General features: G+C 32.8%; 2 protein-coding genes across 8 annotated transcripts in view; one reads left to right on the top strand and one right to left on the bottom strand.

Moving 5' to 3' along the window:
* Positions 1–24,380, top strand: part of LOC105259560 (teneurin-m) — a 708,083-nt gene that overhangs the window by 293,398 nt on the left and 390,305 nt on the right. The gene's annotated exons all lie outside the window — the stretch shown is intronic.
* On the bottom strand, positions 22,377–24,063 carry LOC105254286. The gene is made up of 3 exons (XM_025411476.1): positions 23,441–24,063; positions 22,813–23,004; positions 22,377–22,627 (listed from the first exon to the last, which is right to left on the bottom strand). Exons 1-3 carry the CDS (start codon positions 24,046–24,048, stop codon positions 22,552–22,554), a joined length of 876 nt encoding a protein of 291 aa, XP_025267261.1. The 5' UTR covers positions 24,049–24,063; the 3' UTR covers positions 22,377–22,551.

Here is a 24,380-nt window from a genome sequence, read left to right as displayed (position 1 = left end):
CGACCGCCATAATAAATTTCGATAGTAATTACGCACGTTGTAGATGTAACTGCAAAACCCAGCGATGAAGTACAAACTAGATAAACAGATAAACGAGGTTGCCGTGGGTGTTCATAACAAGGGTCGAACTTCGAAAAGCGGATTTGTCGGAGTAGTAATTCGACCCCTGTCCTACCTCTGTGGACACGTTCCACTAATTAATAACGATAAGTACGAATGCGTCTACACCGCAAGGGATAAAACGGCGGTTCACCAGATTCCCACGAGACAAACACGCCGGTCTAGAGTTGAGCCGATAACACGGAGATATATGTATGTATATATGCGTAAATTTCTCCCTCTCTTTCTCTTTTGCCTTTCCCTGCTTTTTTTCACAAAATCCATTTCAGTTGTTCGACTTTTCGATACGCAGTGTAACTTGCTGACGAGAGCAACAATGCAAAATCTCATAAATTCGCTACCATACAATCGTAAAAATTCGCTCGTAAAGTTTCTCGTCAGCTTTGTTACTAGAAATAAATACAGGTTGAATCGTGGAAGTGACAACTTCGTGGTATCGACAATACAAAAGTCAGAGAAACTTGGGCTCGATATCATCAACGTGGATTTATTCGTCGTATATAGAAAAAGAAAAATAAAAGCTAAGTTTTTATGAAAATATTAATTGTAAAATGTAAAACGTTATTACAAAAGCATCATTTATTTGATCCGTTACATTATTCCAATCTATCTCTGTAAATAATGTATAATTTACATAAAATATCAAAAATATTTTTATAAAAAGATTTAAATATAAGTGAAAAATAATGCAATGTATGAAGAAAGTTATTTAAAATGATAAAATATATTATCTAAAAATTGGAAAAAACTATCTTTATATAATTTTCATTGATTTGCTAAAAAATATAATAAATCATTATTTTAATAATTTGAAAAAAGTAGAAATATAAATTTTAATTTATACTTACTTACTTTTTTACGTACTTTTTTAATTAAAACAATGTTATTTATGAAGAATTGCATTTCACCATATTCTTAATAAAAAAGATTTATAAACGGGATTCATTTTTCGACATTTACAAAGGAAATACTTATGGATTTATTCAGAATTGTAACCAAAAAGTGTAACAGGCGAGATTAAAAAGATGTTATGTTTTTCATAGCTGCCAACTGACTAAACCGATTTTAACGATCTATATGTAAAAAAAAATTATTGGCCTAGTTATTCTGCGAAGCATGGCAAATCGTTATTATTTCTGTTTTTAAAACATCAGAGTTAGTTTGCGTATATAGTTCTTTCAAAAAAATCTATTTACCATCTATGTATTTTTATATCGTTATCAACCAAAATGAAGATATAAATGACTAAAATGTAGTTTTTTCCGAATAATTTCTTAGATATACATAATATATTTTATAATTTCAAATATAATATGAATATCCATATATTATATTATTTATCTCATATGCATTAATCTTTTCATAAAATACTTATGATATTAAAATATTTGAAGTACATAAATGAATAATTAAAAATGATGTATAAAATATAAAAATTGAAGAAAAAACTGAACTGAATAATACTATATTATGATTTTATAATACATAACATTAAATCGATTTTAGATGCCGTGTATCTTCAAATATCGATACGTAAATATTCCAAGATATAACAGCAATTTCATAAGCTCTAATTACTTTCGAAATGAAAAGAGAAAAGTTGCGACAAAGCGGATTATCCCTTTCCCCTTTCAGTTAGATTAATATGGCAATTTCAAGATAACGATCGCGTAACCCTAAGGCACAATGGCGGCGCTCGAAGCCACGAATGCGAGGCAATACAACCTGTGAATAGCGATTCGTAGGATGTATGGGTCGGAGTTATAACTAGCTGTGGAACAATCCTAGCGACTTTTGATGGTGTTGGATATTAAATTTCGCCTGTGTCTCCTGGTTTTATTGGATTACGGATAACCAGCCGAGATATGGCGTTGTGTGCTGGAGAGCTCGCCACCCTTGTTCCTCTCTAAGTACCCTGCAAACCACGTCTGCATTGGCACATAACGCTCGGTTCGTCGAGTGTTGCTGAAACAGGTAGAGAGAAAGAGGAAGGAGAGAAAGAGAGAGAGAGAGAGAGAAATAGAGAGAGAAAGAGAGGATTGTTTGTACGAAAATTAAATTCATAACGATAAAATCCTTTACGACCGAAACGCGAGCACGCGAATACGTGGCATTGTATGCATATATCTATATGCGCGACCCAAAGTGCGTTCGCCAGCGAAATTTGGTTCAGTGCAATCAGCCGGACTCGCGGAATTGAAAGGCGCAGGTATTTGCTTATGCGCGAGCAAGTCGAGTGTCGTCTGAATAGTCAGCCGAGCGCGTTATCGGATCTCACGCATGTATAATATCTCGTCGTAGAATTTGCAATAACATTTACGAGGTCCTCGAAAGTAAAAGAAAAAAAAATTTTAATATATATATATATATACGAAATGACAGAGAGTCGATGTTTGATATGCTTATATATTTCTTCTTTTTATCAAAATATATAAAATATGAAGAATATTTGAATATATCTGCGTTTGTGTGTGTAATCCATCGAATTTATCGTCAAAGTTTATCAATCGGTGATTGAATTAATTAATATTCGAGTAGTTAGTATAGTGATGAGACTTGAATAAAATATCTATCACAGAAATATACACATTTATTCTCTTGAATGAATCTAATTCTTTTTTTTTTTTTTCTTGACACATTATAATAGTTTCTATGAGACGTGCCGTATCCGCATTTTAGCGGGATTTTGAAGCTCCTCCGCCGCACTTTCGAAATAAACGACTTGTATGATTGAAGACGTGTAGTAGAAGTCAGTCATAATCAATTTCACGTCGATCTTGGCCGTCATCCTGTTCAATTTCATTAAAAACCTTTCGGCCTGATTTCACCACCGCACTGACGCGGTAGGTAAAAGACGGATAGGAGTGATGCGCGTGTACCGTGTCACCGTGAAAATGAAAATTACGATGGAGAAACGGGGGTGGCTTTGATCAGAGCGAGTCGAGAGATTATCAAGCGCCGCGTCGTATCACCGCGACGTAACGATAACGTCAACGGCGGAAGTTCGTCAGCGGCGAGGCCGGATTCATCTCCCGGTTGATTCTTTTTCCCCGCCTCCCTTTTTTTTTCGTCGAAATCGTGTAAATCAGTGACTCGGTGAATTGCCGGTACAGACGTGGAAGTCGGGATTCGGATGATGAAGTAACGAGTAAATAGAGGCGAGCTCGTTTATTGACGAGGGAGTAGACTACGCGCTCGTACCACATATAGACACACAGAGAGATGGCGTGTCAGAGAAAGATATATATAATATGTGTGTATGTGTGTATGTGTGTGTGTGTGTGTGTGTGTGTGTATAGCGACGTACGATCGAATGATCGAGTGGCGGTGGTTGCGTCGACGGGTCAGGTAGCATCGAGTGCAAAGCAAACCTTCCTTATTCAAATGACCGTGGCGCGCAGTGGAAAACTGCGGTTTCGATATCGATTCCGCCGATTCATCTGTCCCGATCATTAACGGATTACATTTGCCGTATCGCGACGTTCTGTACACGCGGGCAAATGCGAATTCCTCCGCGCGTCCCTTCCCCGCCCGCCCGGGATTTTTGATTAATGCAAATGACGGTGCGTTAGTTAGAACGCGAAGAGCGGGACGTTTTTCTCTCCGCCGGCTGTAATATGAAAAGCGCTATGGAAAAGGTACTCCCTTCTCGGTTTGATCATCGAATGGAGCAGCTGGACCTCGATGCGCGTATCACGGAATCATGTGTATAGTCGCTTTTATGAGCGCAACGTATATTCATCATATATGTAGACATATATATATATGCATATGCACGTTATTTATATGTAGGTACCGCCATTTTGCAATGTACTCATGATATGGGCGACTGATCAAAAACAAGATTCAACGATTCGAAAGGCGAGTGCTCGCCTTGCAAAAATGATCCAAGTACGTACTCGCATGAAAGGGAGGTTCGCGGTTTTCGAAATAATTGGTGATTGGGACGGGTTTATACACCGGTGAAATAACACGGCGAGCTGCCGATCTAAATGCGAGTGGAGTCTCGTAGACATCTGGCGAATTAATTGCTAAAATCTGACTAAAACCAATCCCGGGACTGCGTTACCTGAAGCTGTATCGCGGAATGGAATTTTTCATCAATGAAAACCGCGTCGATTCACCGACGACCAAGGGAACCGACGATCGGCGGATATTTTTGTTACGCTGGTCGAACAAAGCCGTCCACTTTCATCGACCGACGCCGCGTTCCGCTCTCTTGTCTCCTTGCGCGTCCTCGAAATTTTATTTCATCGACCGGCGCGCTCATCAAACGATAAACGTTTCATGGTTTCCGCGAGAGGCCCGACCGCTCCGTGTCATTCGTCTCTGCAACATCATTGTTGGCCCTCGTCTCCTCTCCCATCCTCATGGAGGCATGGAATGATCCACCATTGCCGTCCTGAGAGGCTCGGGAACGCGAGGGTACTTCGCGAAAATTGAATACCTCCATTTTCTCGATGTTTACCGTAGAGGAATCGCTCTTCAATCACGGCAACGTCGAATGGCGAATCAAAAAGAGAGAAAGTCAAAAACGCACCTTTATATAATCCGTCACGATATTGATCGTATCTACGACATAAATTCAGTAATGAGATGAGCAAACAAGCAAAGTAATAACAGTTTTAATTATTCATATGTTGCCCACTAATTTAGACAGAAATCTTACCAGCGTTATTAGAAACAGAATTGTTTCTTTAAATAAATTTAAATGAACATTATCATTTGTAAAAACCTTTCCTCTAATGAGAAGAAATTTTACGAGTTTGATTAATACTAATAAATTTTCAACGATATACACACACATTAAATACATTACGTAATCATAAGTCATCGTTTAAAATCCCTGCTGATAAATATTCATCAATATAGCGCAAATAAATAACAAAAAATAATTTTAATATGCTTATGCTTTCGATATACATAGAATGTGACGTAATAAAAAACCTTTGATATTGGCAAATGGCGCAGAATTTACTGGGAGGACAAAAGAAGAAAGCCAACGAATTATACTCGTATCTATTCATCTATTAAAATTTATTAAAGTGATTTCGTGACTTTAATCAAATTCCTACATACATGTTTTCCAAGATACATAAGTAAATCGATAAGAGAAAGAAAGATGGAAAGAGTGATTTATATTTCATATCCGGTTTCCTCATTCAAGTATCGAGAGCCTTTATGCCATCTTTAATATCCCTGATACTAGTGCATACACGTGGACGTACAATACATGTACACATGACCCTTCACGCACACACATACGTATTTGCATTTCCTGGCTCGGCAGCGCGTACGATTGCCCTCTTCGAGGAGCATTTCTGTCCTGAACAGTCGATGAATCTTTCATCCGACTGTCGTAACAACGGCGTTCACAGACATACCTGACGAAAGAGAGCGATCTATATCCCGCAAGGTCGCCGAATCAGGACGTCGAATCTCTCAAAGGGACTTCCACTACAGGATATTGCATAAGTCAGTCCATTTTCTATTATTGCACGATCGATCAATAACATTTAAAAATCTCGTTGAATCTGATATCTATCGCAGTATTTGTATAGTTACAAATTCCCCGCATTAATTTACATTGATTCACGATTCTCATTATTGGCAGCAATTAAGATCATTTATATTCGTTAAAGTAATTTATACATTCATTGAGGAAATTCTCTTTTAAATTATAAGCGAATTTAGGTAAAATGTAGAAAATAAATTTCGTTATTTTTATCGTATCACAATATTTCTTACACGTATCTTGCAATAGAACTTTTCGGCAAATCGTGATAGTCTTTTTCTCTCCCTTTTTTTTTCCTTAAGATAGAAATCTAAAATAGAAATTGCTGCGGATATATTTCTCCAACATCGCAGATATGTAATGCAGTTATTGGAAATAAGCGGGAAAACTGATGTCACGTATACACACACACAATCTGGAGAATCGCTATGTTGAATAAAGGAATAAATGGATGCGCATCAACGACATATCAAGGAAATACGCGTTTTCCTTTTGTCCGAGCCAATGGAAACGAAGCATTGCCGGTCCCAAAGGAGCAAAAGGGGGAAAAAGAGAGAAAATCGAACGTGGAAAAAAATAAACTGTAAAATAAATTGAGTCGGCAGAAGGACAATTTCACGATTACCGGAGTGGCGCATTTGTTTTGCCGTAAAATCCGATAGCCATCGGCTTTCCTCTATAAAAAAAGAGCTCGTGAGAGAATACGATTTCGAAATTTCAAAAAGACCCGATCATTCTATAAGAATCACGAATAAAATTTATGTTTGTTCTCCTGTTAATAATTGCTTTATCAATCGAAAAAAATTCCATTATTGAAAATTCACTTTTCTGAACTATATTTTTTTAAACTAAATGTCACTGATTAAAGTATTGATTTTCAATAGAATTTTATGTTTCACTGATGGCAATAAGATTTTACTATTTATAATATTATACTTACAACTAAAATTGCTTATCAGTGATAACATATTGATTCCATTTAAGAGAATGTATAGGAAAAAATATAATACAGATTTAATTTTAAAAATACACGAAGTGTACATTTACAATCTAACAAATTTTAGAATAAATAAAAATGATTAAAAATACATTAAAAAAGAGGGTAGAAACGTGCAAGTCAGCTAACCATTTATAGTATCAATTTATAGCGTGCAATTTATGAACGCGAGCGAAGGGTCTTAAGAAAATTAACGAAGTGTGAGGAGAACGGGTTGCTATCTGTTATCGCGTTCTGACCGGCCTCTAATTTTTCTACTTTCGGCTAAGACCAATATCTGGGAGTCGATCGATCTGATCTACAAACGCATTAACCAGACTGGAAGCTAGGACTTAGCCACATAAAAATTGATCGATCGATCGAGCGATTGATGGACAGTGTCGGGATCCCCATCGTGATTAATAGACGAGTGTACCTCGGTAGAATAGAAGATCAGCGATTGTTTAACGCCTACGAGGATCCGGACTAATAATTTAATAATACCATTCAGATCGAATGAATATTAAACAGGAGACGAGCAGCATTGTAATCCTCGCCGATGAGAAACCATCTGTCGATCGGTATCGAGCGTAATTTCTCGCAGGAGCGAGATTATTATTTCCGTTTAAAATGTGCTCTCTTTCGACTCAGATAGACTCCGTCCGATCGAACATCGTTAAAAGAATTCCAAAAAGACTCCCCCGGCTCTTTTTGTTTTCCGAGGATCGTCTGATCAGTCGCGCGGAAAGTCTAATTTCTCGTTTGATCAGAATTCCTTTTCAATCGTACGCTGACTTCGACTCTTACTCGACTACGTACGTACAATATCTCCCTTCTGTAATTCAAGTAACGTATAGATACCTGACCAATTATTCGACAGATTTTGAGATTTTATAGATGTCGAGCTTTCCGACTCTCGTTTACAATTAGTAATGCAACACTGAATTGCAATGGGAAACCAGATTTTCACAGTGCTGCATAATTATTCGAGGGATAACATTTAATGCTATTTAGGTCAGCAAATTTGACCGATAATAAATATTTCCATGATTCACGTGATTTTCGAAAATTTACATGAATATTAATGTGAAATTTCCACAAAATGAGAAAATATTTCTCTGTCCTTTTAATGTCATCAATTTTAATAAATAAAAATATGATCTCCTTTTTTAATATAAATTTTGATATTAAAAAATTAACTGATTATTTCAAAATTAATATTTACTCCAACTCTTTACTAAATTTACCATTATCATCTTCCTTTGAAATTTATGATTACGTATATCAATGACTAATATTAGATATTGCGATTACCATTTATTAAGAATAAAATGGCGATACTTATAAGATTCAGAAATTTTCTCAGAGATCAAAGAATATCGAGCACGAGTTCAAGAAAACGGATGAACACAAAGATCGATCTTTCTGTGATGTAACTGCTATAAACTTCGCCTTTCAGCTCCTTTTCCTCGCTGCCGTCAATAAAGGAAAATTAATTCAAATTAAAATCCAATTTGTGCGCTATCTCTTATTCCTCTATAAAGCGAAGATACTCGTTATCCTTCAGAAGATGTCGAAGCTCGTTAAGTTCTCATCGAACTCGTGAAGTATCTGTCCATGAAATCGTAAGGATTATATCGTACATCTACCTTCTCTCTTTTCTTCCCTAGTTAAATAATCTCTCGAGCTTAGCAACGTAACAAATAGAAAAAGTCATTACCTGTCGAAATCGAGGACGCGTCTTCTTGTAGCTTCGCGTTTAATGAGCAATAAGGTTAAAAAAAAATTGGTCCACTAATCGCAAATGACGTGGATCCATCGGACACTATTATCCTGAATTGATTTTATCGAACGTTCACCGATCGGATAAATTTGGTATCAAATTTCTTCCAAAGGACTCTCTTCAATCGTAGAATCGACTCGTTGGAATTGACTTATCGCCATTTTGAAGTTGAAACGAAAGAGTAAAGGGAATGTACAATGTTTCTGGCCCATCATCACACCCTTTTGTTCGCGGATTCTTTGATCAATTTAAATCTGACTTTTTCCAAGTAAAGATTCGATTCGACACAATTTCTCCAATCTTTTTCAATAAATAAACGTCTGTAACTAAATCTGCAGTTAAAAGGCTTGTTTAAAATTTGTTAAACTTTGTTACGGAATCTCTAAAAATAAATGGCTACAAATAAATGGCATCGTGCCATCAGGTGAACGTGTAATCATTATTTCATATATTTTTCCAAATATCCTATAACTCCTATTGATCGTTATTGCACTTCGATATAGATATCGCGTGGATATGCAATTCGAGTTGTCCTGGGTTAGGAAACCACCGCGACAAGGTGGCAGAGGATACAGACATTAAGGGTGAGGATGAGGTTATTCCACGAAGATCGTCGGAGATGCCCGAGAACTGAACGTTGCGCGCGGCGCCTCTTCAGGATCAATACGCCAACCCCGGTTGTAATACCGCGTTGCCTGCCGCGAGCAACGGTGGTATAACTTTTTAACGGACTTTCCTTTAGGAATTTCTCGTCCATCTCGGAATATTCTCAAGGATTTCATCTCCTCGCGTATCAAGAGAATCAATACCCTCACTTATAATGCTTCTAATAACCGGCAAAAAATTTCCGCTATCAAAGCTGATCTATAACTTGGAATAAATCAACATAAATCATAAATCATCTCCGATATATTTAATTGCGCGAGAGGTACAACAAAAGAAATTTTTATCCGTTCTATTTAAGAGAATAATTTAACGAGAAGAAACTCTTTTCCTTTTTTTTTAGATTTAAAATTGACTTTCCCTAGAGAAAGATTCTTTTTTTATATATGCAATTGAATTATAAATTATTTCAGTCTCGTAGAAAAACGTGCAAGATATACGTATACATTTCTCTCGTCAATTTAAATACGACATTAAAAAAGCCAATATCGAACGTTATTGTCGTAACACGACTGATCAATTCTCGAGTCAGCCGCGAATCAGAAATTTAAATCAGCACCGGCATTTTTGCATACTTACGGTACAGAACGGACGTGAGTTTGAGAATTTTTCAATGTTCCGTCAAATCATCGTAGACTTAAAGGAGCCTATCGCATCGCGATGCTCTCCCAGCGGATTGAAAAAAATTGTAATTACGTCCGAGATCGATAACGTCGTCGTTACTCGTTAGCGCAGATATAGGGAAGACATAGTGGCCATTCCATGTCTGCTTGGCCAACTTGCGTCGTTCTGATAACAAAAGGATAGCGAGGTAATTGCACAGCTCAAGGACCGTTTGGCCGATTATTTTCCTTCTTTCCCTCTAATACGGTAATCTCTCTGTGTCCTTTCGTATCTCATCCTCACGTTTGGAGATTTAATGAAAATTTTGTGCGTAACATTTATAACGTCGTAATAAAATCCAATATTTTTATTAGCATCCTTTTCGCGAAGAATAGAGAGATGAATTCCTGTAGGCTGAAAGATAAACACGCACATACGTGCGAGCGCCTTTCGCATGGTTTGTGGAGGAATCGTGTCTTTGATATTGAGATGCAGGGTTTCAATAAAAGAACAAATAATTTCCATGTTATTGAGCTATAGGAAGGTGGAAGGGAATTTTTTAATAACAGTGCTCGGGGATGAGGCGATCGCAGAATGAAGACTGGTATGCCGCGAAGACACTGCCTAAGGAATCTCTGACCCACTTCGCGATTCTGAGCCAATATTTTTCTATTCTCTTGAAAATTCCTCAGAATGCACAAAAGATTTCTGTAAAAGCCATGAATATTCCCACTATGAGGTAAGATATACGCGAGTCAGGAAGGCAAATAACATACGTATGCTCATTTAAATGATTTAGCCTTTTTCTTACTAAAAAATAAATTATATATATGATATGAATTTAAATTTATATAATATATTTAAAACCTTAAAAACGTAACAACATGATTGCATATTAAATCCATAGTGAATATTATTTTATAATTATTGAATATTAATGAATATTATTTTAATAATATCTTTATTGATTCTTGGTCAAAAAGTTTTTGTGTACAAAGTTTTAGAAAAGTAATAAAAAGTTACCATAAGAAAGGCAAGAAAGAGTATATAACTTTCCATCACCAACTACCTTTAAAACAACAAAAAGTAAAAAAAGATAAATTTAATAGTAATAAAAAATTATGAAGAAAGTTCTTTTATTTTTTTCTTTGAAACTAATAATTCACACTTTTCTATATTAATAATATTATATATACCTACATATATGCAAATTAATGATACTTTAGAATCAGAATTGCAATCTTGATTCTACATATATTAACGATAAATATGTCACATTATTTTGATTAATCATGACAAACCTAATTTCGATTCAAACATTAACTGACTGAGAAATTACTTTATACGCGATTTGAAACAACTAGCATTCGTATATATTAACAAATCCTTTATAATATTAATCATAGACGGTGCAAAATACATTTAATATATTTGATAAAGAATAAGTCAAACAGTAAACTTTTATTTATCAAATCACTACGAAGAAAAAAGAATAGTATTGATTAATACAATATCTATAATTTATTATGTAGAAAAATCTTTTCAAAAAATTTTATAAAATTATTAAATGTATATATCTTTTCCTATACTTTTCTTCATATATATACATATATATGAAAGTATATGATTATTAAAAGATGCAAACAAAAGAACTGCATTCACTTTACAATTTAAAATGTATCGTAGTAGTTTTTAACTTAAAATAAAAACAAAAGATTTTAAAAAATTATAGAAAAATGGATTCTCAATAATTATCATTGATACATTTTCAAGAGAATCTCATTCTTTTCAAGAAATTCCAACATTCAAAAAATATGAATATAAATATATTATATTCGAAAAGAGCCATACATAAAAACCATACATAAATGTAAATAAAAATAAATTAAATTTTATGAAAAAGTACATTTTAAAAGAAGAAAAATAATGAGGAAAAATGTGATTGAAAGCAAGTTTAACATTTTTGATTCAAACGGAAAAAATGTAATCTGGCGAAAAAGCGAATGAGAAATTAAAATTAAAATATTTGAAATCAAATGTAAAGTAGAATGCAAGAATGATATGGAGTACAAGCTGCATTTCTATTTAAAATCAGTGAATTAATTTTTATTCAAGATATCACAGATAAAAATTATTATTTGATAATTCTAAAGAATAATTTATTTTGGAAAATAAACTGAACTCGGTCTCTTTTGATATTTATATATATTTGTAATACCAACATTATACCTTTACAACCGATTTATAAATAATATTTTATAAAGATTATTTTGAATTAATTTAAATTTCAATCCTTAATTTTTTCGTTTTATAGCCAAATATTGCTTCTTCTCAAGACAAATATAATAATATAAAGACATAAATAATAATACGAAGATTTAGAACAATTTGAGATTTTATTAAATATATATATGATATATATATGATCCGAAACGTTTTGTTTAAGAATATTTACTATATATATATATATATATATATATATATATATATATATATATATATATATAATTAAAAAATGTTGCGTCCATGATCCCTCGATTTTAATTCTATTATGAAATCTGAAGAACTAAAACTCTCTTTTTCTTTCTTTCTCTCTTATATATTATTTATTTTACTATAATTATCTTCTGAAAGTGTACAATATTTAGCCATAAACGAAAATTCGTAAAACTTTAATGTTCTAAGAAACATTAAAAGTTTGATTAAGACAAAAATAAAGTTCCATTAAATATTTAATCAAAATTATTTCAACATGTTTCAATGTTTAAGATATATCATTAAACAGAATAACTACCTAACGAAATATTAAAAACTAACTTTAGTTTAAAAAATATATATTTAAAATAATAATATATATAGTATTTCTAAGCTATTCGAACATTCTTGTAATACTAGATATTGTTTCGTTTAAAACATACACATCTATTATAAACAATTACATTTATCTATTTAATATTTTTGTTTTATAAATATCTCTAATATATATCAACAATTAATTATTTAAAATATATAAATTATAAAGATACTGGAATAATATCCACATTTTTAAATATCTTTACAAATCGATTGTAAAGAATGCTGATATTATGCATGTATGTAAATGTCAAAAGAGACCGATTCCAGCGTAATTTTTCGAAGTTGCCTATTTATTCACTCCGTATGACAGGAAGAAGGGTGAAACGAGTGACAAGTGGTAGGGAAAAGACAAAAGAGTGAGGATATACCGACCGATGTAGCCCTGCAGATGGCTCCATTAACGGATTCGCGGATAATCTACAAAAATATTGCGCCCGGCAACGGAAGTACCGTGCTTCCGTGCGGGAAATACGGAAAATTCGGGTCGAGAGGGCCCTTCTGCCGTCGTTCGCTCGCAATTTTTTCCCCTTCTATCCGCGAGGGAGAGAGGAAACGGGAGGAAAAAAGCGGAATAGAAGTGGAAAAATAGGGAATGGGTCCACTTTCCTCGCGGATGAGAACTCGCGTCTAACCCACTCTCTTTTATTCACCACGCCATCACCGTTTCGCTACCATCTCCTTTCACCAAAAGCCTCGCTGTATTGCAATCTCGTTGTATAGCTCCCTCTCACTCGACCAGATTTTTGAATCTACGCACCCGACGAATTGCTGCAGACTTATGAATCTGTGATGGATTTTTCTGATATTCAGAGAAAAGAGATGCGTATTTAAAAAATAATTAAAAGCTTCTCAAAGTGAGAGAGAGAAAGAGAGAGAGAATATTAAATGTAAAAATTATTAAACTTTTTGCTTTACCTTTACTAAATATATATCATTGACTCCTTCATCGTAATTTTATTAAGAAGACATATACGTATAATAAAGATAATAAAATATATAATAAAGATAATAAAAGGAAAGGACACGAGGCTGCAGTGAAAAAAACCGAGGGTGGAAGAACTTGTCGAAAAGGCAAGCGACATAAAAAAGCAGGGGAAGATATAAAGCGAAGGGAAGAGAGGTTCACGGGGAGGAAACGGGTGATCTGAGGTAGAGAGGAGGGATCGGCGCTCTGTGCCGAGGATAAGAATTTGCATAAACCGCCCATTAAGTCGCGGGTGGTTTATTGAAAGCAGCGGTGGCGTTTGTAGGTGTGAGTCGAGATGGCTCTGGAAGGAAGATCGCTTAAAGGAAAGTAATAACGTTTGTTGGGCGAGCGAGAGACGGTGGCGCGTCCCTGCCCCCGCTCGTCCCTTTCCGTCATCCGGCTGTTCCGCCGCCGACTGTGGCGAGGGCTGAGAAACCCGGCTCCGGATACGAGGCGTTATTAGTTCCGTATTCGAAGGTCTTTGCCGGAGCGCGCGAAGCCAGTCAAGGTCTTCTTCCTTTATCGCGCGCACCGACCCCCGTCACATCGGTAGCTCGGCATCAGACACGATGCAATTAACGCCCCGTAGTGTCGGGGGGGGGGGGAGAGGGTAGGGAGTAGAGGGAGGGGACTTATACCTAAGAAGTGTTGCGCCGAAATTTCCGGTTAATCCCCCCTTTACGCGAACATAAAATGTTTCGCCGAGACATTTACTCTCAGCGCTCATAATATAAAATAATTTGTGAAATTCTAACTTCATCTTTGCATGATATCAAGAGAATGCGATGAGATACCGACTAACGTGAATGATGTGAATTATTTACAATTTGAAATGTTTATTTTCTCTTAACTTGTAATAATATACTTCTATATACATAAAATCATTCTAAAAATATCATTTTATTTGTGCGATAATAAAAGTCTGAATTTTAGAAAGCTTTGCTTTTTGTACGCATCATGTTTCATTACGTATGTCTTGGTAGAGGCAACATTATAATTATTATACAGTTGTTTGATGAAAACCAGGTAAAAATAAAAATCTGCGAAAGAACGAGAAGAACTATGACATAAAAGGAGGAGAAAACAATTTATGTTAATTAACGGTAGCTTTGGCTCTAGTTCCGTCAAACAAAAATAATGTGTGTGTGATGGCCTTCGTTAAAAAACGCTCGACATCCTTCGTTATAATTTCAGGACTAACGTCGCACAGTGCGCCTGTTCTTTGATCATTCCACGGCAAAGCGCTCATTATATATATCTTTTAAAATCGCGCGTCGAAACTGTGCAATTTAACAAATATAACCAGAGCGTGCAAAAAGCAAAGTGTTTTACCGTGAACGAGAATATAAGAAAAATAATTTTACGACACAATAAAGTATAATATTAAATCGCTGTATATAACTATGGAATTTTACGTATCACTCGCTGAACAATCTCTAAATAACGATCTGCAATTACAAATCAAAAGTGCATATTACAAAGAACATTTTCGAAATCGGAGCAGGTATCATTCGGATTAAGCAAACACCGAGAATTTGCCATTAGAAACCGGTATTTAAATAAAAGTTTTACATAAAACTTTGTTTCACGGAAGAATTGAAACTTCCAATAAAAAATATTGGTATTTCCCGATAGACTCGAAAGAAGCGATTTATGCATTCAAAAGATTTAAAATATTTTATGTATACATATGTATAAAGTATTTATTTTATATAAAAGTATAAAATGTAGAAGTAATAACCGGTAATCTTTGAAATAATTCAAGCTGTAGCTTATATATCACAATTTATAGAACCGGTATAACTTATATTTTATTTCTGCAAACCAAAGACAGAATCATGAATCAAACGAATGGATTTTTAACTTAAAATTATTTATTTATAATAAGAGAGAGCGAGCATATAAAATAACTTCAAGATATTCGAAAGTTTATTAAACTAGAAAAAATGATTAAACTAATAAATATAATAAGATCGTGTCTTTTAATAAATGTTTATACATCAATATATCTGTAATATATCTTTAAAATGAAGGATAGAATAAAAAAGTAAAAATTGCTCCTGTGCGATACGGAATAATATTCGCTAAGGTATTTCAATCGCATTTGCCAGTGCGGATAAACATTACTTCAAATATTGTCTAAAATTTCTTATTGATAAATAAAGAAGAGAAAGAGATAGATAGATAGATAGATAGATAGATAGACAGATAAAGAGAGAGAGAGAGAGAGAGAGAGAGAGAGAATTCTAAACCGATGAAAATTCAGAAGAAAATGCGACTCACAAAGTAAAATGCGCAAGTAAAGCAAATGGATTACTTCGACAGGATGTTGACATACATGGAAAATATCGAGAGAAACATACGTAAATGAAACATTCGAAGATAAAGAGAGAATGTGATATCGATGGAATGATAGAGACAGAGAAAGAGAGAAAGGGAAAGATGGAGGGAGAAAGAAAAAAAAAGGGAAAGGACCGGTCTACGACTGGACCGGTCGAATCGCGAGAAAGGAAACGTGCGAAAAAAGGAATCTCCTCGACGTCGGAATCGGTAAATTTAGATGCGAGACGAAGAAAGGGGTCGGAGGATACCGACGACGGGATGAAATGCATCAGGCATGCGGCTCAGGCTTCGTTAGGCCACCCCTGTGTCTTTCTTTCTCGGCTCTTCACTGTACATGCAGCTCTTACTTCTATCGCCTTTGGCAATTTCCCAGAAGAACTCTTTGAGCAAGGAAAAGAGAAAAGGCACGCCTTTGCCCGCGCGTACCGCCGTACATGTATTAGTAAGAACAGTATATGTAATGTATATCTATCGAGTATTCATAGATTCCGTACATCAAACTTCGATAAAATAAAATTAGTTCTTATAATAATTTTAAAATACGTGGGAAGAAATCGAAATATTAAATTATATCAAAGTAGACCTAAAGTAATTAAAAAGATTCGTCAAAAGTATAAAGAGATTAAATGCTACTGAAGATCAAATAGACATAAGAATATATTTATAAACGCAGATGTGTTTCAGAATCTTATTCTGAAAGGTAAATTGTAAATTAAAGAACAATGTTAAAATTCATCATATCCCTTTTTTATATGTATATAACCTGTTGAAAAATTATATTGTAAAAAATAAATAGTAAAGAGCGCTATTGTAAAAAATAACGACGAAGAAAGTTTCATCGAAAAGCAAAATGGCGTATATCATACATGCATCGTGACTGTATTATGAATTACCCGATACATACTGCGTACGTCAGCTGTTAGGACAAACGAGTTCGACCTGGCTCGTGGCTCACCGAGTATTTGCCTCGAGGCGAGGATATGGCTAACGCTCGACGAATTTAGTTTTGGGGAGAATTTATGTTTTCGCCATTGGCGCGAAATGGCTCGCACCAACGCGCTATCCGCGCACAAGTTTCTCGCGAGTAAAGTGCGAAACGTAGGGAGCGAGGGAAGGGGATGAATCGCGGAGAGCCCGGGGAAAAGTTGCGAATTTCACGAAAACAGCTCCCCACATTTGTATGTGTGTACGTGAGCACGCGAGGAATTAATGGTGATACTTTTTACAATCCTTCCTCCTCATTGTGAGTGCCAGCATTATTTCGCACAATGCGTTTTACAAAGTACATGTGAATTATTTTATAATGTTCTTTGCTGTAAGCAACATAATTTCGTAAAATTAGAATGTCTCATGTAATTGATTGAACGTGCCTTACGTGATCGAATTAATTTTTTCTAATGCGAAAATTACTTTAATGATTAAAACAAAATTATCCACGAAAATGTAAACAACAAGGCAAGCTAGTGTATAGATATGTAAATTATTTATTAATTATTCGATGTTGTTTTTATTCAATTATCTTTCTCATTTTTACTTTACAAATTTTTACAAAATATTCTCTCTCTGTTAATTATTAATTTAGATATCCTCTCTGAAATCACAGAATAAAAATAGCATTAAGAAAATAAGAAGAAAATTTTTCCATTCTTTTTTCCTCTCAACTCTCACTCAATCATCTGATTCATATCAACCATATTGTCTGGAACAATTAAGATGATTATCAAAAATTCTATGTTTCTTTTCCTCTTGATTTTATCATAATTTTGTCTTTTAGAGTATTTTATTGTAATACATATTTAAATCCTAATTGTATGAGATGCGTCGTGAATATGATACGAAAACAGTACTCAATAATTATGCTGATACCATCTCTTATACTAGAAAGATAATATGAATTAGCAAAAGAAATAAAAAGATGGCAAAATCTCTTATATAATTCCGAGCCAAGAAAACTTTATCCAAGTTAAGATGAGAATTGACAGTGGGGTGGGGGAGAAGGGGGGGATACGTATACACACAAACACTTATATAACTCCAATGCTTTCTATATTATCTGAGCCGCGAATTTTATTCCGCTTAACTATCAGCGTAATTATGACATAAATTTTGAATACGGACAATTATTTTACGCCAGTAGTAATGCTTCGAGGATTTGCTGCCGACGATGCTTTCCTGATTCTTGCGAAAGGGATTTTCAGGATGGCATTGGACAGAGAAGACGCGAAAGAGAGAGAGAAAGAGAGAAAGTAGAGGGTGGCAATTTCCAGTTATAACGGCTAATCCGTATTTCATCGCCTAAACGGCGCTCGTTCGTCTTCGTTCCTCTGCGGTTGAGAGAGCCGGGATGGAAGTCGGAGTCGAGTCGCAGTAAAATATAATTGGGTTTCGAGGATTATCCCGCGGGCGAGATAGATCTCCGTGCGACTGGTTCCACTGGGCGGGTGTTCCCTTTGCCCCCGCGGATCCTCGGGAAGCTCATCACCCGTGGGAGTGCGGCTCATTTAATTCCTAAATAGGTTGATTGCGCGTTATACTAATCTTGATTAATTATATCTCGTTGGATTCACTAGATCTGTTCTAGGAATACCGATCATAGTCTTTGAAATCAATCATTATAGATTTCGAAATCAAGTTGCCTGAAATAATAAGACACTAATATATTATAATCATTATACTATTCTATCAATCTTATCTCGTCTTCCGCAAAATTATTGAAATTGGCTGTAGTAAATATTTCCGTGCTTGATTCGGCATTGAAGGGATTAATGGACAATACGATATATGAATGTGGGCAGAAGATAAATTGTTGTATTAAAATTTGATGACTTTTGTGACTTTTCATCTCAATGCAGTGCATTGTAATTGCGCTCTTCCTTCTCGTTACTCGCGCATGCACTTTCTTTGTATATCTTTGCTCGAGATGAACCACCACTCAGAAAATGTACAGTGATTGTCATTTTTTGGCCATACAATATATTTTATTGCTAACATTGCTACTGCATAGCTTCTGTATTGTTAATAATGCTTTTGCATTTTTGGTATTCCTATTATTATATTATTATCAATATTGCCAGTACTGCCGAAGTAAAAAGTATTTCTAATGCATATTATCTTTCTCTTATATTGCTAGTACGATTTCATATTTTTCTTAAACATGAATTTCCTAAAATTATATTTACTGTACTATCGAAATATATTCCTGATGAAATGTTGCAATGATTGCCAGAGATTGACCCATCGAATTTTTCCGTTAAGCAGAATTTTTTAAAGGATTAAATTGTTATTATTATATGTATATGCTAAATACAGTACCATCTTTTGTAATTTATTTTGATATCTGTATTATATTTTTTACTATTCAAAAAACTTGAATTTTGATTATTCAATAAACTGTGTACTCAAAGTTACATTTAACTACGGACAATTTGTAATAATCAGGATTATCACAAAATCTTTTATTAATGTGTATTTTGATTCTTATAAATCAATGTGTATTTTGATTCTTATAAATCAAAATTATTATGGCCATTGTTAAATTGTTATTATTATTATTATTAAATCTTATATTCTTAATTTGAATAATCTGAATATACTATTTGCTGTGAATCAAACTGATTTAAATATTTATAACGTTATCAAATATGAATATGTTACATATGTAATTAGAATATTTAGAATGATTGTGAGAAATATCAAACATTTTAAATTTTGCAATTATTTGTAAACGAATATACATTTAGCGACGATTCAGAGATAATTTAGGAATATTCAAAAAATTTCCAATCATTTCTTTTATATTATACATTTGATTTTGTAGCTTTAATCGTTGAGAATATTTTGATATGATAAAGATCGAATAAATATTTTATTAAATTGAAAGAATTAAAATGTCTTCAAATTTCGACTTGTCAATTTACTTATTAAAATGTTAAAATATCTATGTATTGCGCGAAAATCTTTTATTATAAACTTTATTGATAAACTTTATTGGTTAAATGCATTTTCATAATAATCGTAAAACCCATTATCATTCATTTTTAAAGTTTATTTTATCGAAATAACTTATTTCATTTCGTATCAAATATTGCCACTTTCAACATTCTAAGTCATTATTCTGATAATATATAACTTATACGTATAATTATAAATTTATTTCTTTTTTAAAGAGACAAAGAACTCCACAAACACTCCATTTTGTTATCATTTTCCTTGAAATTTTTTCTACACCCAACTATACATTTAATAAATCTTTTTTGCGTTAACATCCTATCTGCTTTGCACCATAGATCATGTATTAATATATATATATAAATATGAAAAAAGAAATTTATTCAAACCAAAAAGTACTAAAGAATATGAAAGCTGATATCAAAAAAGAATAAATTATATAAAAATGTTTAATTTTTATGTATAAATATAAATATCAACATATAATTATATATAATTATAAATGTTTAAAATATATATATATATATATATATATATATATATATATGTTTAAAACATTTTTTAACTTTTACAGTTGCTACTTTTACAGTTTGATAATCCACAGCTCATAATCTCACCTATTAATAATTACAAAAGAAAATACGTAATTATTACATAATTACAAATGTGCATTAGAATAAATATTAGTAGAAACAGCTTTCCGATTCCTGCAGGATATTTTTGTGAATTAATAAAAATTAATTCCATTAAAACGTAAATCATCGGATCAATGAATATAAATTAATTGAATATTGTAACAAGCTTTTTTAAATGTATTGGAATAATTATAAATTAAACAACAGATGCAATATTATGCTTATGTAAAAATGCTATTTTATTTATAAAATTACATCAATTTTATATTCCTTTCAATTAATGCGTCAATAAATTGATTATGAAAACCAAATATTGGTTTAAATATTTGTCCATACAATACGTTTGAAAAATTATTTTTGTAAAATCAATAATAGATCATGTCATATAATATGTAATGTTACTTTAACTCTTTGTCAATGTTTGATGTGGAGACGATTAAAAGAAGAAATTACGTTTCGAAAATTAATACATATAGTTGTAAATTTGTGTTACATTAATGCAGCTGCTAGTTTGCACTTTTCTGTCGATTTTGTCTACTACTATCTCCATATCATTTCTTTCGTAATTTCTCTAGACTTCTCGAAGAAACGTAAGACGCTCGAGTTCCGGAATGATTATAGTTATCAATGATTATAAATCATCCGGAACATATTTCTCTTCCACTTTTCATTTTTCCTTCCTAAAATTATTATGTTTATGATTATAATGTTAATTATTATAAAATTAAAACACTACAAACAAAATGAAGAATATGTTAATTGTATAGATCCGATTAACAATTATGTTTGATTTTAGTGTTACTTTTGACTTTATAATAATAATAATAATAATCATAACAATAATAACTCTATAAACTCTGTAAATGTATCAAGCAATTGAACTATGTAATTTATAATTTTTACAATCCTGAGTGTTTTACGTTTCGCACACGTGTTACAACAAAAATTAATACAGCAATTACTCATCATAAACACATTACTTCTTTCACTTACTTTTTTAGGTAGCGTTTTGAAAAACTAATAAGGGTTTAAATATTTTTCCTTACAATACGTTACAATACAAAATTATTTTTACAAAATTAATAATAGGACCTGTTATACAATAAGTAATGTTACTTTAATTCTTTGTCGATGTTTGACAAGTAGAGACTGGATTAAAAGAAGAAGTTATATTTCGCAAAACAATCGATTCTACTATAAATTTGAGTTACATTAATGCAGATTAGTTTTCATTTTTAGCCAATTTTGTCTGCTATCCCCACTCTTTTTGTTTCGTAGTTTTCTCTAGACTTCTCACGCAATAGTAAGATACTCGAGTTCATGAATGATTATAGTTGTAAATCGTTCTGCACATATGTCCCTTGCACTTTTTATTGTTTCTAAAGTTATTATAATTACTATTATACTTATAATTGTTATAAGTATTATAAAATTAGAATACTAAAATGCATATTAATTGTATACAAACAATTAAATTTCGTGTTTCATTTCAGTGTTACTTTTGACCTTATAACATAATAATAATAATCATAACATTAATAATTTTACAAACAATGGAGCAGAAACTCTATCTGATTTATAATTAATATCATTCTAAACATCTGAACATCTTACTTTCCGCGAGCAATCTAGATGTTGTGAAACAACAGAAGTAGGAATAGCAATAACTAAAATTGGCCAAAAAGTATTAACCACAGGCTTGCATTAATGTTACAAAAAAATCAATATAACTCTTTTTTCTTATTATAGACGCAATTCTCTCACTTATTTTTCAGGTAATATTTTATGAATCGTCAAATTTATGAAAGCAAAGTCAATAATGTAATCAAAATCATAATTAAGAGTTAAATGCTAATAATTAATACATGTATAACTAATACATGTAGCGATATTATTAACGGACATAGTCTAACATCTCTTTCAAAATTTTTAAGTTTGTTTGAATTATATTAAAAATTGTTTTGGTGTTTTCATTAAAATGATCTGCAATCATATCGACAAGAAAGTCTTTGCCTGTGTCTTCATTTAAATTTGGTGTCTTCATTGGTTACGATTTAAATATTGGTTATGATTCTGAACTAGAGGTCGAACTTGACAGTTGAATTAATGTTGCTTGTTGTAGCAGTATCTAATTATTTTTCCTCAGTCTGAATCGTCCGCGGAACTGGATTTTCTGCGTTTATATTGAGGTTCCTCTATCTGAGTGCTACCCTCAGACCTGCATTAATGGTACAACAAAAAATTTATATAAATAACACCTTATTATAGACGCAATTTTCTCACTTTTTTTTCAATGTTTTACGATTCATCAAATTTATGAAAGCAAAGTCAATAATGTAATAAAAATCGAAATTAAAAATTAAATTCTAATAACTAACATATATAGCGATATTATTAACTAACATCTCTGATATCTTCTTCACGACTTCTTCTAACGTCTCTGACATCTTCTTCAAGACTTCTTCTTTGCGTTTCCTTGGAAACTGAGTTGACTCCGAGGAAACCTCTGAGCTACCTTGACGGCTGAAACCTGGACGATCAGCAATATCGCTGCTTAATGTAGGATCTCTGACAGTAGAATATAAAGGACATAATCTGTACAACAAAAATAAAATAAAAATTATATTGGATTAATTAATAGTAAATAATCTAGTTTCAATTATGTGCGCAATATATATCATCAAGATATCAAATTATTATTTTTTAATCCAATACTTTATTTTCAAAATGTCATTAAAAAAATCGAACTATTCGATTATTCTTAAAAATTCCACATCTAAATACAAAAATTTCTGTCGGGTTATTTAAAAAATTTTTATACTTATTCACAATTTATATTTATATAATAATTTAACCCAAAAATATAAAATATTTGTCGTAGCATGTACTATAATTTCATATATCTGAATTTAAATTTTTTTCTATGGTATACCTTTCCCTTATTATATGCAAAAGTGTATAAATTATCCAAAATAAATATATAAATTATTCAAAAGAAGTAAGTTAACAATTTTTGTTCTGTTTCACTTACTCGTTTGGTATGATAGCCCAAGGAAATTTTAGAAGTTCTTTATCACCGCGATGTTTGTCCTGCAAATGCTTTACGAACATGATTGCACTTTTTCCTCGATTCTTATAATCACCATTATCACATTTCTTACATATATATACATCAATCACTCCTAATTTCTTGAAGTCACGATAATCTTTAGTATGGTCTTGTATCACATTATTAATTCGTATCCAGCTATCTTGGTCAACATCATGCTTTTCTTTTAAATGTGATTTCATTTTAGCCGTAGAATGTAGGAATGTGTCTTTTTTAACCTCCGTACCACACTCAATAGACATTCGATGACGACAATCTTTGCATTTTACCATTGGCTGGAGCATATTACCAGTTGACTGTTCTGTTATATAATATTCATCCCAATTTACTTTATTTAAATTAATTCGTCCAGATGGAAAAAGTAAATTAAACTTTTTAACACTTTCCTCATGAGCTTCGCTATTCGTTGTAAATAGATGATCTTCTAGACGTTTTTGATTAGATATCAGAGGCCTCTCATGATGATCACAAAGATTACATGTTGCTTTACACATATTTTCTAACGTAAAATAATTCCACCTCCACGGCATGATGTCCGTTATGTATCACAGATCGTGCACAACTAAATACGATATAAGAATTATTTCAAGCAAGAGTGTACGAAGAATATAGAAGGTGTGTAGAAAAAAGAAGGAAAGGTCGCGATAAGATGTGTGATTGTTCGTATGAATATAAATATTGACTGTCTAAATTTGCTTAACTTGCCTGTTTGCTTGATGTGTGTTCGTTTAACAATATTATTTTATGATAGATGAAGGAATTTTCATAAAAAATATCAATAATTTTATACGGATAATAAAAGTCGTTAAAAATTAAAAATCAATCACATTAGATGTCCTTAAAATCTAAGTTATATATTATA

This window comes from Camponotus floridanus, unplaced genomic scaffold, assembly GCF_003227725.1.
Source record: "Camponotus floridanus strain SB8 unplaced genomic scaffold, Cflo_v7.5 scaffold4, whole genome shotgun sequence".
Classification (NCBI taxonomy): Eukaryota; Metazoa; Arthropoda; class Insecta; order Hymenoptera; family Formicidae; genus Camponotus; species Camponotus floridanus.
The sequence above is the reverse complement of the archived record's forward strand: the minus strand, read 5'-3'. Positions and strand labels throughout refer to the sequence as shown.